The 13503-nt window shown below is 39.0% G+C and overlaps 1 protein-coding gene across 1 annotated transcript in view; it reads left to right on the top strand.

Annotated features, from left to right (window-relative positions):
• The window catches only part of LOC150075308 (uncharacterized), a 142935-nt gene extending 129810 nt beyond the window's left edge, over positions 1-13125 (top strand). Inside the window, exon 9 of the mRNA XM_090388440.1 lies at positions 12707-13125. Coding sequence (XP_090244566.1) covers positions 12707-13125 — 419 coding nt within the window. The remainder of the gene's footprint in view (positions 1-12706) is intronic.
• Positions 13126-13503: the final 378 nt, after the last annotated feature.

The following is a 13503-nucleotide window of genomic DNA, read 5'->3' as shown; positions in this document are numbered from 1 at the left end:
CAGTCATTTAAAAAAAAAATTCTGTTTATACTCTCTTCATGACCACATAGGTAAAAAGGGTTTACAATTCAACATTTTAACAAAAATATTATCATTGTACTATGTTTAGGGTTCACATGTCGACTAAAATGCATAGGCCACTGCACTCACATTTTTTTTTTTTCACATATGGAAATTAATAAAAATATTCATTTTCATATATGGAAAGTGTTATTTATTTTTTATATCATTGACAAAATCCCGTGAGTTGTCCTGGCAGTACGTCTGCATTGCTCAGAGAATTTCACATCTGACTGCACAATTACCCCAAGGTTTTTTTTATCCTCTGCTATCCTGAGAGTAGTACCACACAGGTGATAAGTTATTCTGGGGTTACTGTTACCCATGTGCAGTACCTTGCAATGTTAAACTTCAGCTGCCATTTCTCAGCACATCGATCCAATTTTCCCAGATCTTGTTGCAGTAGATCACCCAGATGACTGTCGTTAACCACCCTACCAACCTTTGTATCATCTGTAAACTTAGACATTAAGCTTGATATACATTCATCAATATCATTGATAAATGGACTCAGCACTGAACCTTGGAGAACTCGACTAATAACATTAAATTTTTCTGTTTATACTCCGGCACGACAACCAAGTCAGTAGAGTTTTTACAATTAATCGTCAGTACAAATATTTATCATTTTAGTAGTCACGGGCTTGAACCCTGGTCCACTCAAGGAACGCGTGCGATGCATTCTTGCTCCTAACCACTGGGCTACATCAGTCCACAAAGAGCAATGGCCACTGATAACCAGTCTGTGATCTGTAGTTGCTACATGCAGACAAACCAGTTGTAAAGGAGTTGTTTTTATATGAGCTGCAATCTTACAAAAATGGAATTTTCAAAGTTGGAGTGGAGTTTTAAAATATATAGCTAAAGCTCCCTGTTTTGTGTGAATGTTGTCATTAAAGTCACCTGCTGTCTGATGAGGGACAAATTAATCCTGAAATAGGCTAGGCTGTTACAGCAGTGTCATTTCTTAAACAAATGGCTAGACCTTTTAGCAAAACCATATGTTTGAAAGTAGTGCAATACTAGTGAAACTCTACAAAGGCAAGTAACTTGGCTATGAGAATTAAGACCATTACATCGTCAATGCAATTTAAATCCTGCTGGCAGCAAAAACAGATAAATGGACTTAGATAGTCCTGCAGAAAAATTTTCTCTGAAGCCATGTAACTTTAGCTATAACTTAAGATGAACTGCTCTTGCAAATAATAATTTAAATGATATATGATCAGACACAAATTATTATGTGTGGTCCTACAGCATTTGCCTGAGTTATTGAGAAGTTTGGTATCACTTTAGGAAACTCAGAGCAAAGAGAGAGAGAGAATAATAGTGGTGCAGTGTGGGGAATAGCTAAAAAAAAAAAAATTGTGTTACCGTGCGTGTGAGTGAGAGAGAGAGGGAGAGAGTCAGTCAGAAGTAGAAGGGAATCACCAAAAAAGAGAAGAATGATGATATCCAGCCAGCTCAGGGCCCTGGGGTTAATGGGTAGCAACAGTGGTTAAAAAATCACCGTCCTTCTCACACCAGGTGGAAAAGATTCAAGTTTGAATTCTGTCAATGATGCAGAGAACTTTTATGGGTCTTTTTTCACTACAGGGATGAGTGAGTCGGGATCAGATATTTTTTCCTCCCAGAAACCCTGGTTTTTCATCCAGCAAAGCAAGCACAAACAACTGGTTTAATTCCACACAACCAAAGTTTTTTTGCCACCATTATAACTAGTCATCAACTTCATGACTAAAGTAGGGACATTACAACAGGCAACTCACTTGGCTTACCATCCCATACTAATGCTATGAAGAGAAGACTGTGCTACCAGTTTGTTTTTCCTTTATACAGGGTGTCTCAGAAATATTGGTACAAATGTTTAGGGGAGGTAGGTAACATCTAAAGTAATGTGAATTGCATAGGAACCCATAACCGGAAAGGTCACCGTAAGTTGGTAGACGGCACTGTTCATCAGTTTGCGAGAGGGAAAATTTCTGGTTTACTCATTCAAGCAGTAATCATCGCACAAAGACAATGCATCGATATACGAACTGTGAGCTGGCAGACATGCACCTAGTGTATGGATTAGCAGAGGGCAATGGGCGGGCCGCTCAACGAATTTATGGAGAACCCTTCCCAGACAGACATGTACCGGACCACCGTTTGTTTGCGCATGTACATCAAAATTTGTGCGATTATGGGTCATTTAGAGATAACAGGAGTAGTGTGGGCCGACCACATTCTATGCAAACTCCCGCCATGGAAGAAAGTGTGTTGAATGCCGTCCAGAATAATCCTACTACCAGCACACGTGCCGTTGCCTCTGCCTTAGGAGTGTCTCGTTGCAGTGTACAGCATGTCTGGCACAACGATTCCCTACACCCCTTTCATCTCCAAAGGGTTCAGTTACTGCTCCCCCAAGATCATCCTGCACGTGTGCCTTTTGCCACAGTGGTTTCTCCAAGAAAGTGTTCAAGACTTGAATTTTCCAGCCTATGTTTTGTTCACGGATGAGGCTTATTTCACTCGGGAAGGCTTATTCAATCAGCACAATGCTCATATGTGGGCTCACGACAACCCACACGGTGTGTTCCCCCATGTGGCACAACATCGCTTCGCAATAAATGTGTGGGCCGGTATGGTCGGTGACTGCTTAGTCAGCCCATACCTGTTACCATCCCGCATGAACTTCGCTAAATATCAGATCTTTCTTGAACAAGTTCTACCAGGGTTACTTGACGATGTTCCAGCAAATGTGAGACACAACATTTGGTTTCAACATGATGGGGCGCCTACCCATTATGGAAGGTGTGCATGACCATTTGAACAGGCGTTTTGGGCGTCGATGGATTGGCCGTGGTGGACCTTGCCTGGCCCCCATGCTCACTTGATTTATCGAGCTTTGATTTCTTTCTGTGGGGGCCCTCAAATCTATAGTGTATGAATCGACTGTGGAGACGGAAATAGATCTCGTGGCGAGACTTGTCTGCGCTGGTGCTACTGTCAAAGAAACGCAGGTGCATTCGACCATGTCCACCAATCCATGCTGTGTCAGTGTCACGCATGCATCGTGTCTCATGGTGGAACCTTCAAGCATCTGTTGTAACATCATGAAATACATCCATCTCGTACTCCATTGTTAATATTATGTCAAATAAATGTTTGCCACTAATTACTGTCTTGTGTCATTTCTGCTTCTTGTGCCTCTGCTACTACTTTCTCGTGACGTTTCTGGTTATGGGTTCAGATGCGATTCACATTCCTTTAGATGTTACCTACCTCCCCTAAACGTTTGTACCAATATTTTTGAGACACCCTGTATAGTTATAACAGTCTATTGAAGAGACCTCTGGAGTCAGGAACCCTATGATTTATCTATAATGCTACTAAAACACTGACTCAAATCAATAAAATATAATAAAATAAGATGATATTGTAACAAGAATTATAAAATAAAAGTGCTAAAAAAATGTTTAAAATTACTAAAAACCACTAAAACTGTAGCTTTCGGCAGCAGCGGCCACCTTCATCAGCAATAATGGTTACAGGTTATCGAACAATCTATATATGTACACCTATACATCACCAGCAGGTACGCAATAGCTATGGTGCTTAACGAACCATTCCAAAATGTTCATCTCTCTCCCTAGGATAAGAGCTTCAAAAAGTGGGTGAATACGACTTTATCCCTATTAAGACTATAGTGTCCAGACAAACATATCCTCAAACCCTCTAGCTATTTCCGATTCCAAAAACCATGCGCTCTATCTACAATCACGGCTTCTTTAGTCGTAACTGTCGCTGAACATGCCCAGTTTCCCATGCATGTTCGGCCATGGCTGAACATACATAATTGGCGGTCTTGAGGGCCCTATCATGCTCCCCCCCCCCCAGGCGATCACACAGCCTTTCATCTCCCCCCCACAATCTGGGCACTCAGTTTCATATACAACCCCACTAGTGTCATTAGTTGCAATAGGATCTTTAATTGCGGATGCTGCACACACCGTATCTGATATGAGCGCAATATACGAGCGATGGGTTCCAAGATGACTGGATAGTAGGGGATGTATGCAGTGGCAACAGGTGTGAAAACATCCCTACGACTGCTACTCATATCTCCAGTTTAACAGCTGCACAAAGGAGAGCATTACGGGAATTAAAACAAGATGATAGCATTGTAGTACTATCTGCAGACATGGGTAGATCCATAGTAACGTTGAACAAAGATGATTATCAAGAAAAAGCCCTTAGTATATTAAATGACAGATCTACATATAGGGTCATTTGTAGGAACCCTTTGGGCGGGCTGGAGCAACGAGTTAATAAATTAATTCAGAATTGGTGTAAGACTGGGAAAACTTCTGAGGATGTTTCCTGGAAGTTGCGTGCGTCGGGTTGTCATTTGCTTAGATTTTATGGTTTGCCTAAAGTACATAAGGCTGGGATGCCCCTTAGGCCCATTGTGCCATTTGTAGGCAGTACGACGCATGCTTTATCCAGGTATTTGGCTGAATATATATCCCATATAGTGGGGCGCTCTGGTTACACCATTAAGAACAGCAGCGGGTTTGTTCAGTTCTTCCGTGCCCAAGAGATAGAAGAAGGGGGGGATTATGGTATCATTCAATGTTGTTTTCTTATTTACATGTATACCCATTGAACATGATTTGGGTTGTGTGCGGAAGGCTTTGGTTAAGGATAATACTTTGAAGGATAGGACAGCCTTAAGTGGTGAAGACATTTGTGAAGGTGTTAGTTTATGCTTGTTTAGTACCACCCTGGTGTTTCAAAATGTCACATACCAGCAGATCTGCGGAGTGGCCATGGGTTCACCTATTAGTGCAATTATAGCGAATTTAGCCATGGAAGAGTTTGAAGAAAGGATGTTGGGGTGCTCTAGTCTATCCCCACTGAGGACGTGGAAGAGGTATGATGACATGTTCATGGTTAATACAAAGGGGAATACGAAGTACTTAATTGGTTGAATAATGGTTCACCATATATTCAGTTTACCTCGGAGGTGGAACTGGGATGGGGCCCTTCCGTTCCTAGACATCTATGTGTATAGAGAAGGCCGACACTTGAGAATCAAGGTTTATAGAAAACCTATGTGTCGCAGCCAATACGAACACTTTAAAACTGCCCCCCAGGCCAGTTGCCACAAAAATATTGTGGTCAAGGCCTTAATAAGTAGGGTGGGGTCCCATTGCTCTTCATCTGAGGAGAAAGGATGACACGACCAAACAGGTTATGACTGATCTAGTAACGTGTGGCTACCCCCAGAGCATAATTGAGGGATGTTTGAGAGATATGAGTAGCAGTCATAGGGATATTTTCACACCTGTTGCCACTGCATACATCCCCTACTATCCAAGCATCTTGGAACCCATCACTCATATATTGCGCTCATGTCAGATACACTGTGTGCAGCTTCTGGGCTGGACACTGCGCACGGTAGTGTCTGCAGTTAAAGATCCTATTGCGACTAATAGCACTTGTAGGATTGTATACGAAATTGAGTGCCCGGATTGTGGGGAATGTTATGTGGGGGAGACAAAACGTAGGCTGCGTGATCGTCTGGGGGAGGAGCATGATAGGGCTCTCAAGACAGCCAATTATGTACATTCAACCATGGCTGAACATGCCTGGGAAACTGGGCATGTTCAGCAACTATTACGACTAAAAAAACTGTGATTGTAAATAAGAGTGCATGGTTTTTGGAACCGGAAATGGCTAGAGAGTTTGAGGATATGTTTGTCTGGATGCTATAGTCTTAATAGGGTTGAGGGCTGTCATATTCACCCACTTTTTGAAGCCCTTATCCTAGGGAGAGACGAACATTTTGGAATGGTCCGTTCCAGTGCCATTTCCGGTTTCAATGCACGGGAAGTGGACCAATTGCAAGTACTGTAGCTCGTGTTGTGTTGTGTACCTTCTGGTGACGTATAGGTGTACATATATAGATTGTTCGATAACCTGTAACCATTATTGCTGATAAAAGCGGCCACTGCTGCCGAAAGCTACGATTTTAGTGGTTTTTACGGTTTTAGTAATTTTAAACATCATTTTAGCACTTTTATTTTATATTTCTTGTTACAGTATCATCTTATTTTTTATTTCATTTTAATATACAGTTTATACTGTACATGTATTTTAGTCAGTACATGTATTTTATTTATTTAATAAAGGTATTTTATTGATTTGAGTCGGTGTTTTAGTAGCATTATAGATGAATCATAGTTATAACAGTATTAGAAGGGAACTCCGCAATCTTTGTTATTATGTGGAGAAATTGATTGAATTTCTCCATAATAAATATAAAAGCAGAATATCATGTAAACCAATAAAGATTGCCTTGTTATAATAATTATTCTTTAAGAAGAATACAGCGTAGTTAATTTTTTTCTTATTCTCCAATGAAAAACTATCCATTGATATTCTGACACCATTTGCTGTGACTATGTTATTGTCATTTTTTCACATTTAACTTATTATTTACATCTTTTATTCCCTTTAAATGTTTACAGACAAGTTCACTGTATTATTGATTACTGACAATTTTATCGGTTAATTCTGTCACTGTGCATACAGTATCAGTTTATATGCACTTTGAACTTATGGTTGTAAACAATGCCATGCAATATTTATTAAGCATTTTTTACAATTAAAGTTTTTCTACCCACGCCATACACACACAATTTATATAATCATGTTTTGTTCCATGGCAAGTTTTATATGGCATGTTGAATGTAAATAACCCAAATCAAGAAGCATTGCAAAAGTTTTTTTATTATGCTTTTCAAAATTATGGTGGTAAAATAATGTATAACCCTGCTTGAAGATCAGGTAAATAAGCTAATAGGCTTTGAAAAAGGAGTTCTATGATACCAAACGACAATAACAAATTATATATAGCTTTTATGAATGATATTCATCCATAATCTACGTTATAAACTTCTAAAGCTGGAATGCTATTGATTACAGATTAATAAATTACATAATAACAATTCCTCCATGCATATATAAAGATACTGTATTCGGCAAAGCTTATCAGTATAGCAGTGGTGAATACATTGGCATATTGTTGGGTTGGGTTGGGTTGTCTGTATTGAACAATCTACTTCCTAGCCCAGTGAAAAGCAGAATGTGCAACTCAAAACGATGACAATTTTTTTTTTTTTTTATATATATATATATATATATATATATATATATATGTTTTTTTATAGTATCTATAATTTATTGACTGGAGAAGGGAAGATTCACTGATAAATATTTGTATGCAGCCATTGTGTTATTAATCTTCTAAAAATTGACGTCTGAAAATCACAACATTTCACTTTAAAAGTTGGGTGCTTAACATGTTTGCTGCCACCTATATTTGAAGAGAGCCCATTCAATATGCCATAATTTTTGGAATGATGAGAAATAACATTCTGAAAATTTGTAAATAATGTTTGAAAAGTAAAGTCTGGAATTCATATGGGGCTGAGCTGTAAATCTGAACAAAACTAAATTTTATAGAAAGTTTATTGTGTGCATAAACTGACCTCAACACAAGCAAAAAATAAATCAAAATGTGTATCAAGCTATAAACAAAATGAATTGTTGATGCTAATAGCTAAGGGTTCAATCAGTGTGCCAACAGAATCGAGCAGTTCATTTCATGTGACTTTACTTTTACACCACTTTTATATTGATTGCTTAAGAATGATTGCCTATATGCATCATAGCACAGCACTTGGAGTACCAATGAATACTTATACATGTTGATGCAGCAAGCGTGTTAAGCCGAAAATTGCTGGTGTAAAAATACCTAATTCATCTTTTTCTTGTGAACATATTTTTTGAAAGCTTGCTTACAGCAGCCATAAGTAATTTATTTTTACAGTACAGAATACAGGTGATAAACACAATAAGTCCTCCTACAAGTCAGCCGGTATGGTGTTGGGCAATTGTATAACCAAAACAGCATTGCTGGGGCATGGCACAGAATCCACAAGAAAGGTCAAAAATTTATGCAGAATGAATATTGGTGGAAACCTGCCTTGGTTAAATCACCAGATCAGAACAATCCCACAAATGGTCAGTGGAATTGTTATCATGTCTGTGGCAGATGGCTAACTTCATCCAAGTGATCTTTGAACCATTGCTTGATGGTACAGGTCCTGTGAAGTGCATTATTGTCATTCTAGAAAACATGCCTGTCTGCATGTATTTCTGCCATGTTGTTGTATTTCTACCTGTCCAGAATACAACATGAAGAGCAGATGATCACTCAAGGCGGTAATGTAGCTTGAAGTTGTGAGAAAACTGCATACTGTACTGGATGAGGTGACTCGGGCTGAGTCAGGTACAATTTCCCAAATCATTATGGAACTGTCAGAACCCTTGACTCCTAGATGCAGATGCTCCAGAAGGTATAGTGAATTGAATTATCATCACATTTCATGCATAAAGGCACTGGCAAGTACTATGAGTGACCTGGCTGTGGTATTCAACTTTTTGCAGCTCTCTTCTGATCACGTTCATGGAGATAGAATGTCCACCACCCATCTTTCACCCATGCTAGCAACACCTTAGAGACTGTTCATCTTTACATATTAACAAGTTCTAGTCTTTCACAGATGCTCCTTCCAGATTCCAATGGTTACATTCCATTTAAATTCATTGAGGTATATTCATTTAGCTATGCTGTCTTATATGGCTGTATTCACAGTCCAGCTAACCGGGCTAGCCCGGTGGGTAAAGTGCCTGCCTAGCAACCCAAAGGTTCAAATCCCGCCTCGGGCTTAGATCAAAGTACTGCAAAAACTTTGGGAGGTGCATTATGGCCACAGAAGCCGATGCAGCAATAACTACCAAAGTGAAAAAAGAAAAAAAATTCACAGTCCATCTTCTTTTTATATCTACATCCATAACCTAAGACCTCTGGGAAGCAGTTTGTAAGTGACACCAGCCAATGATGTATGTGTGCCATTCTCCTGCTCTGCATTCATGTTTTAGGATCCCGGTGCCTGAATGTTTCCATAATTTTCCCAGTACCTATATTATTTACCAGACAAATAAATGATAGAAACATTCATATATGAGCTGTAAGCTTATAGATGCTATGGTGAAAAAGGCCTATGCGCTCCGGATTCATATTATTGAAATGAAAAAAATTATAATTCCTCAGAGCGGTTTAATACTAGAACATACATACAAAGAACGGTTAATATACAAAATAGCTTTCGGCTGAGTAGACAGCCTTCTTCAGTTAAATAGAAAATATATTCAATGACAGTTAGAATGGAGATGTGCACTGCCAAGTTGATGCGTGAGATGCGTGGCTAATTGTTTGAGGTTGAAGTTTGTGGCTGTGACGTATGGTGGTGACGCGGCCACCTTTTATCTATGGACAGAATTATTGCTTCTGTGATGGGGTTAACTTGACAACCACTGTTCCTGTTCAAAGAGGTATCCGAGCATTTTATGTTTAACGATTCCAACCAGGTGCACTGTAGGTAATGGTGGGACCTGTCCACAACCACGACATCGCGGTGCGGATCAGTGTCGTGGTGGGTTGTCCAGACATGCTCGGCAATAGCTGAATGTTCCACATCTGCCAAACGGATCGTCCTTTTATGTTCTGAGAGACGTTTCTCGAGTCGACGTCCAGTCTCTCCAAAGTAGCAGCTAGTGCAGTCACGGCAAGAGATGCAATAGACCAAATCGCTCTGCAGAAGGGTGGGAACAGGTGTTTTCACATTGGAAATGAGAGAACGCAGTTTCTTGCCTGGGAGTTTGATGCACTTTATCCCGTGTGATTTTAGGATTCTACCGATCTGTTGTGACAGGTTGGGGTAGTATGGGATAAATGCCCTCGTGGATGACTCACCACTGTTGACGTTACTGTTGGTCGCCACGTTGTCGAGTGCCTGTAGGTCACACCTGTCAAGGATGTCAATGGGATAGCCACACCTCGAAAGGTCCACTTTGACCCTGGTGATCTCTGTGCGTCTTTCACCTGCAGAGCTAAAGTGTGTCCAGGCGCAAGTTAGCAAAGTTCGGGCAGTGGTGAGGAGGTGACCCCGTGCATGTGCTGACCGGAAGTTGGTAAATTGGCCAGCACACATAGGTTTACGATAAACTGTCGTCTTCAAGAATGTCTTCGCGCCGGACGAGGGTATCTAGGTAAAAAAAAAAAAAAAAATTCACGATTGAGCTGGAGTCGAACAACACCATACCATACCTAGATACCCTCGTCCGGCACGAAGACACATGCTTGAAGATGACAGTTTATCGTAAACCTATGTGTGCTGGCCAATTTACCAACTTCCGGTCAGCACACGCACGGGGTCACCTCCTCACCACTGCCCAAACCTTGCTGACTCGTGCCTGGACACACTCTAGCTCTGCAGGTGAAAGACGCACAGAGATCACCAGGGTCAAAGTGGACTTTGGCGAGGTGTGGCTATCCCATCGACATCCTTGACAGGTGTGACCTACAGGCACTCGACAACGTGGCGACCAACAGTAACATCAACAGTGGTGAGTCATCCACGAGGGCATTTATCCTATACTACCCCAACCTGTCACAACAGATCGGTAGAATCCTAAAATCACATGGGATAAAGTGCATCCAACTCCCAGGCAAGAAACTGCGTTCTCTCATTTCCAATGTGAAAACACCTGTCCCCACCCTTCTGCAGAGCGGTTTGGTCTATGGCATCTCTTGCCGTGACTGCACTAGCTGCTACTTTGGAGAGACTGGATGTCGACTTGAGAAACGTCTCTCAGAACATAAAAGGGCGATCCATTTGGCAGATGTGGAACACTCAGCTATTGCTGAGCATGTCTGGACAACCCACCACGACATTGACCCGCACCGCGATGTCGTGGTTGTGGACAGGTCCCACCATTACCTACGGCACACCTGGTTGGAATCGTTAAACATAAAATGCTCGGATACCTCTTTGAACAGGAACAGTGGTTGTCAAGTTAACCCCATCACAGAAGCAATAATTCTGTCCATAGACAAACGCTGGCCACGTCACCACCATATGTCACAGCCACAAACTTCAACCTTAAACAATTAGCCACGCTCCTCATGCACCAACTTGGCAGTGGACATCTCCATTCTAACTGTCATTTAATATATTTTCTATTTAACTGAAGAACTCAGCCGAAAGCTCTTTTGTATATTAACCATTCTTTGTATGTATGTTCTAGTATTAAACCGCTCTGAGGAATTATAATTTTTTCATTTCAGTAATACTTATAGATGCTAGTTTGTGAAAAATGTCTCTGCTTGGATCACTTAGGCTACAAAAAAAAAAAAAAACTATAATTGCATTAAATTCATTTATGCCAGTGATAGTTCTTGAAAAATATGGCTGTGGGAAAATTTGAAACTATTCAAAAGCTTTCAATTACATATTTATCTAAAGTCCAGAGGAGTTACTCCCAGTAGTGAAATAAACATGTACAGCCACTTCATCACTGAAAGATTTATTTTGCTTTTACACAAATAAAAACAGGAAAATGAAGTACAATATATGTTCAGCCAAAACAGACACTGCTCTGCAAGAAGTGAGAGATGTACATTTCAAATTTGAATGTGGATATAACACATTTTTCAAATTTTTTTCAGAAGTATTTGTAAGCATAATAAACAGAAATATATGAACGTGCACCCATTTAAAAGTTTGCACACTTAACACTTTTCATTGGATAGACAGAACTAATAGACTTGTCGATATTTTGTGTCTAAAATGGGATTTTTTTATGGGAAAATAACTAGCAAAAATAACAAAAAACAGCCTATTTAATTTTTTATTTAAAAAAATTTTATTAAAAAATTAATAAATTTAATAATTTTTTATTAAAAAATTAAAAGTTACAATAAACACTACAAACCTTTCAGAAAAGGTGAAAATATTAGTGATGTCAGAGCAGAATTCAAAAAAATTCCGAATTGTTTTTGTGATAGTTGCTATTTTCTTTTCCTGAAAAGAAAATTGGCGACTATCAAGTGCTGTGTCTCTGTTTTTGAAACTTTGATTTGCTCCATGGCTGCCAGGCTAATTATAAAAAGACTTTTGCATTAAATTTTTTGTGGAGGTTCCCATAACTTCAATGATGATTGCTAACCTCTGTAGTACCACCTTCACAAATGTCATTGTCAACAAGTCTTCTGTTTTGTTCATATTTGTGAATTGCATAGCAAAAGATAGCAGTCAGTGAAGTGGATGATGATTATCAAGGAAACAGCTGATATATAATATTATTATAATAAATAGATTCAAAATTTATGCAGAATAAAATGCATTTAATGTCGTATATTTGAAAATGAACCTATACTTCATGTCATAGAAGATTTATATTTGTTAAAAATCTTTTCACTTGGAAGGAGACAGAACACTGATAAAGAAAATGGCAATTTTAATCTAAATCAGGATTGTACATAGGAATTGAATCTTGGTTTTGAGCTATCAGTTTGTCTAATGTGAACAAAGTAGGAAACAAACAAATAATAACAAAAAAAATTGTTTTAAATTGGCTTTTGAATGCAATTATATTTTTAAATAATAATATTCTTAATCTGAGATTGATCTTAATAGACACATTACTTTCTTTTCAAAACTGTCATTTGATTTTCTTACTTTTATAGATGTTGTGGCATTAGCAGCCAGTATATTGGAACTCAGCAAAGCTTCACGCCAAGCCCGTACCGCCATGTGGTGTGCCTTAATCACCACCATCTTCTTCAGTTTAGATCCAGCTCTTGCATCTGGACACTCTTTATCACCTGGCTTAACATTTGATTCTAAAGGTGCTGTCCCTTCTTCCTCATCTGCCTCAGCAAATACATCATCCATAACACTCCCATCTACTACTTCTGCATGTATTTCTTTTAATAGTAAGCCATCACCAGTCCCTAATGGAGCCATTGCACAGCCAACAATTTTACATTCTTTTGATGGGAAAAAATCAAGTAGTACTATTGGCCATTCATGTCATCCACCATCAGTGCAGGAGGTGACTAAAAACACTACAAATACTATGCCAGAAAAATCTTCAAAAGTGTAATATGCCTCGTGATTAAGTGCTTGTCTTTTTTATTTTTAATGCAATAACTTTGTTTTAGTCTTTATTGGATTGTGTGATAACTTTCATAGAAGTAATTTTCATTGTATATATGATACTCAGTGCAATATTACTTTTTTTTTTTTTTTCTTTCATTGCACATGTTAAAATGTATCCATTTTTAAGAATTACTGTTAGCTTTGAGATTTATGTAAAATGTCTGTATAATAATATGCATGTCAAAGGCAGTTAAAACTAAAACAAACAAAAGTTTTTTTGGTATAAGCTCATTGATAATAGGTACACAGTGAATTCATAAAATTGTGTATACAGTTGATAAAAGTAATTTCAACTGCCTGTTGTTTTTGCCTATAGAGAAAT

This window comes from Mastigoproctus giganteus, chromosome 14 (genome assembly GCF_048544385.1).
Source record: "Mastigoproctus giganteus isolate SK-2022 chromosome 14, ASM4854438v1, whole genome shotgun sequence".
Classification (NCBI taxonomy): Eukaryota; Metazoa; Arthropoda; class Arachnida; order Uropygi; family Thelyphonidae; genus Mastigoproctus; species Mastigoproctus giganteus.
Note: the sequence above shows the minus strand (reverse complement) of the source record. Positions and strands in the feature narration are given on the sequence as shown.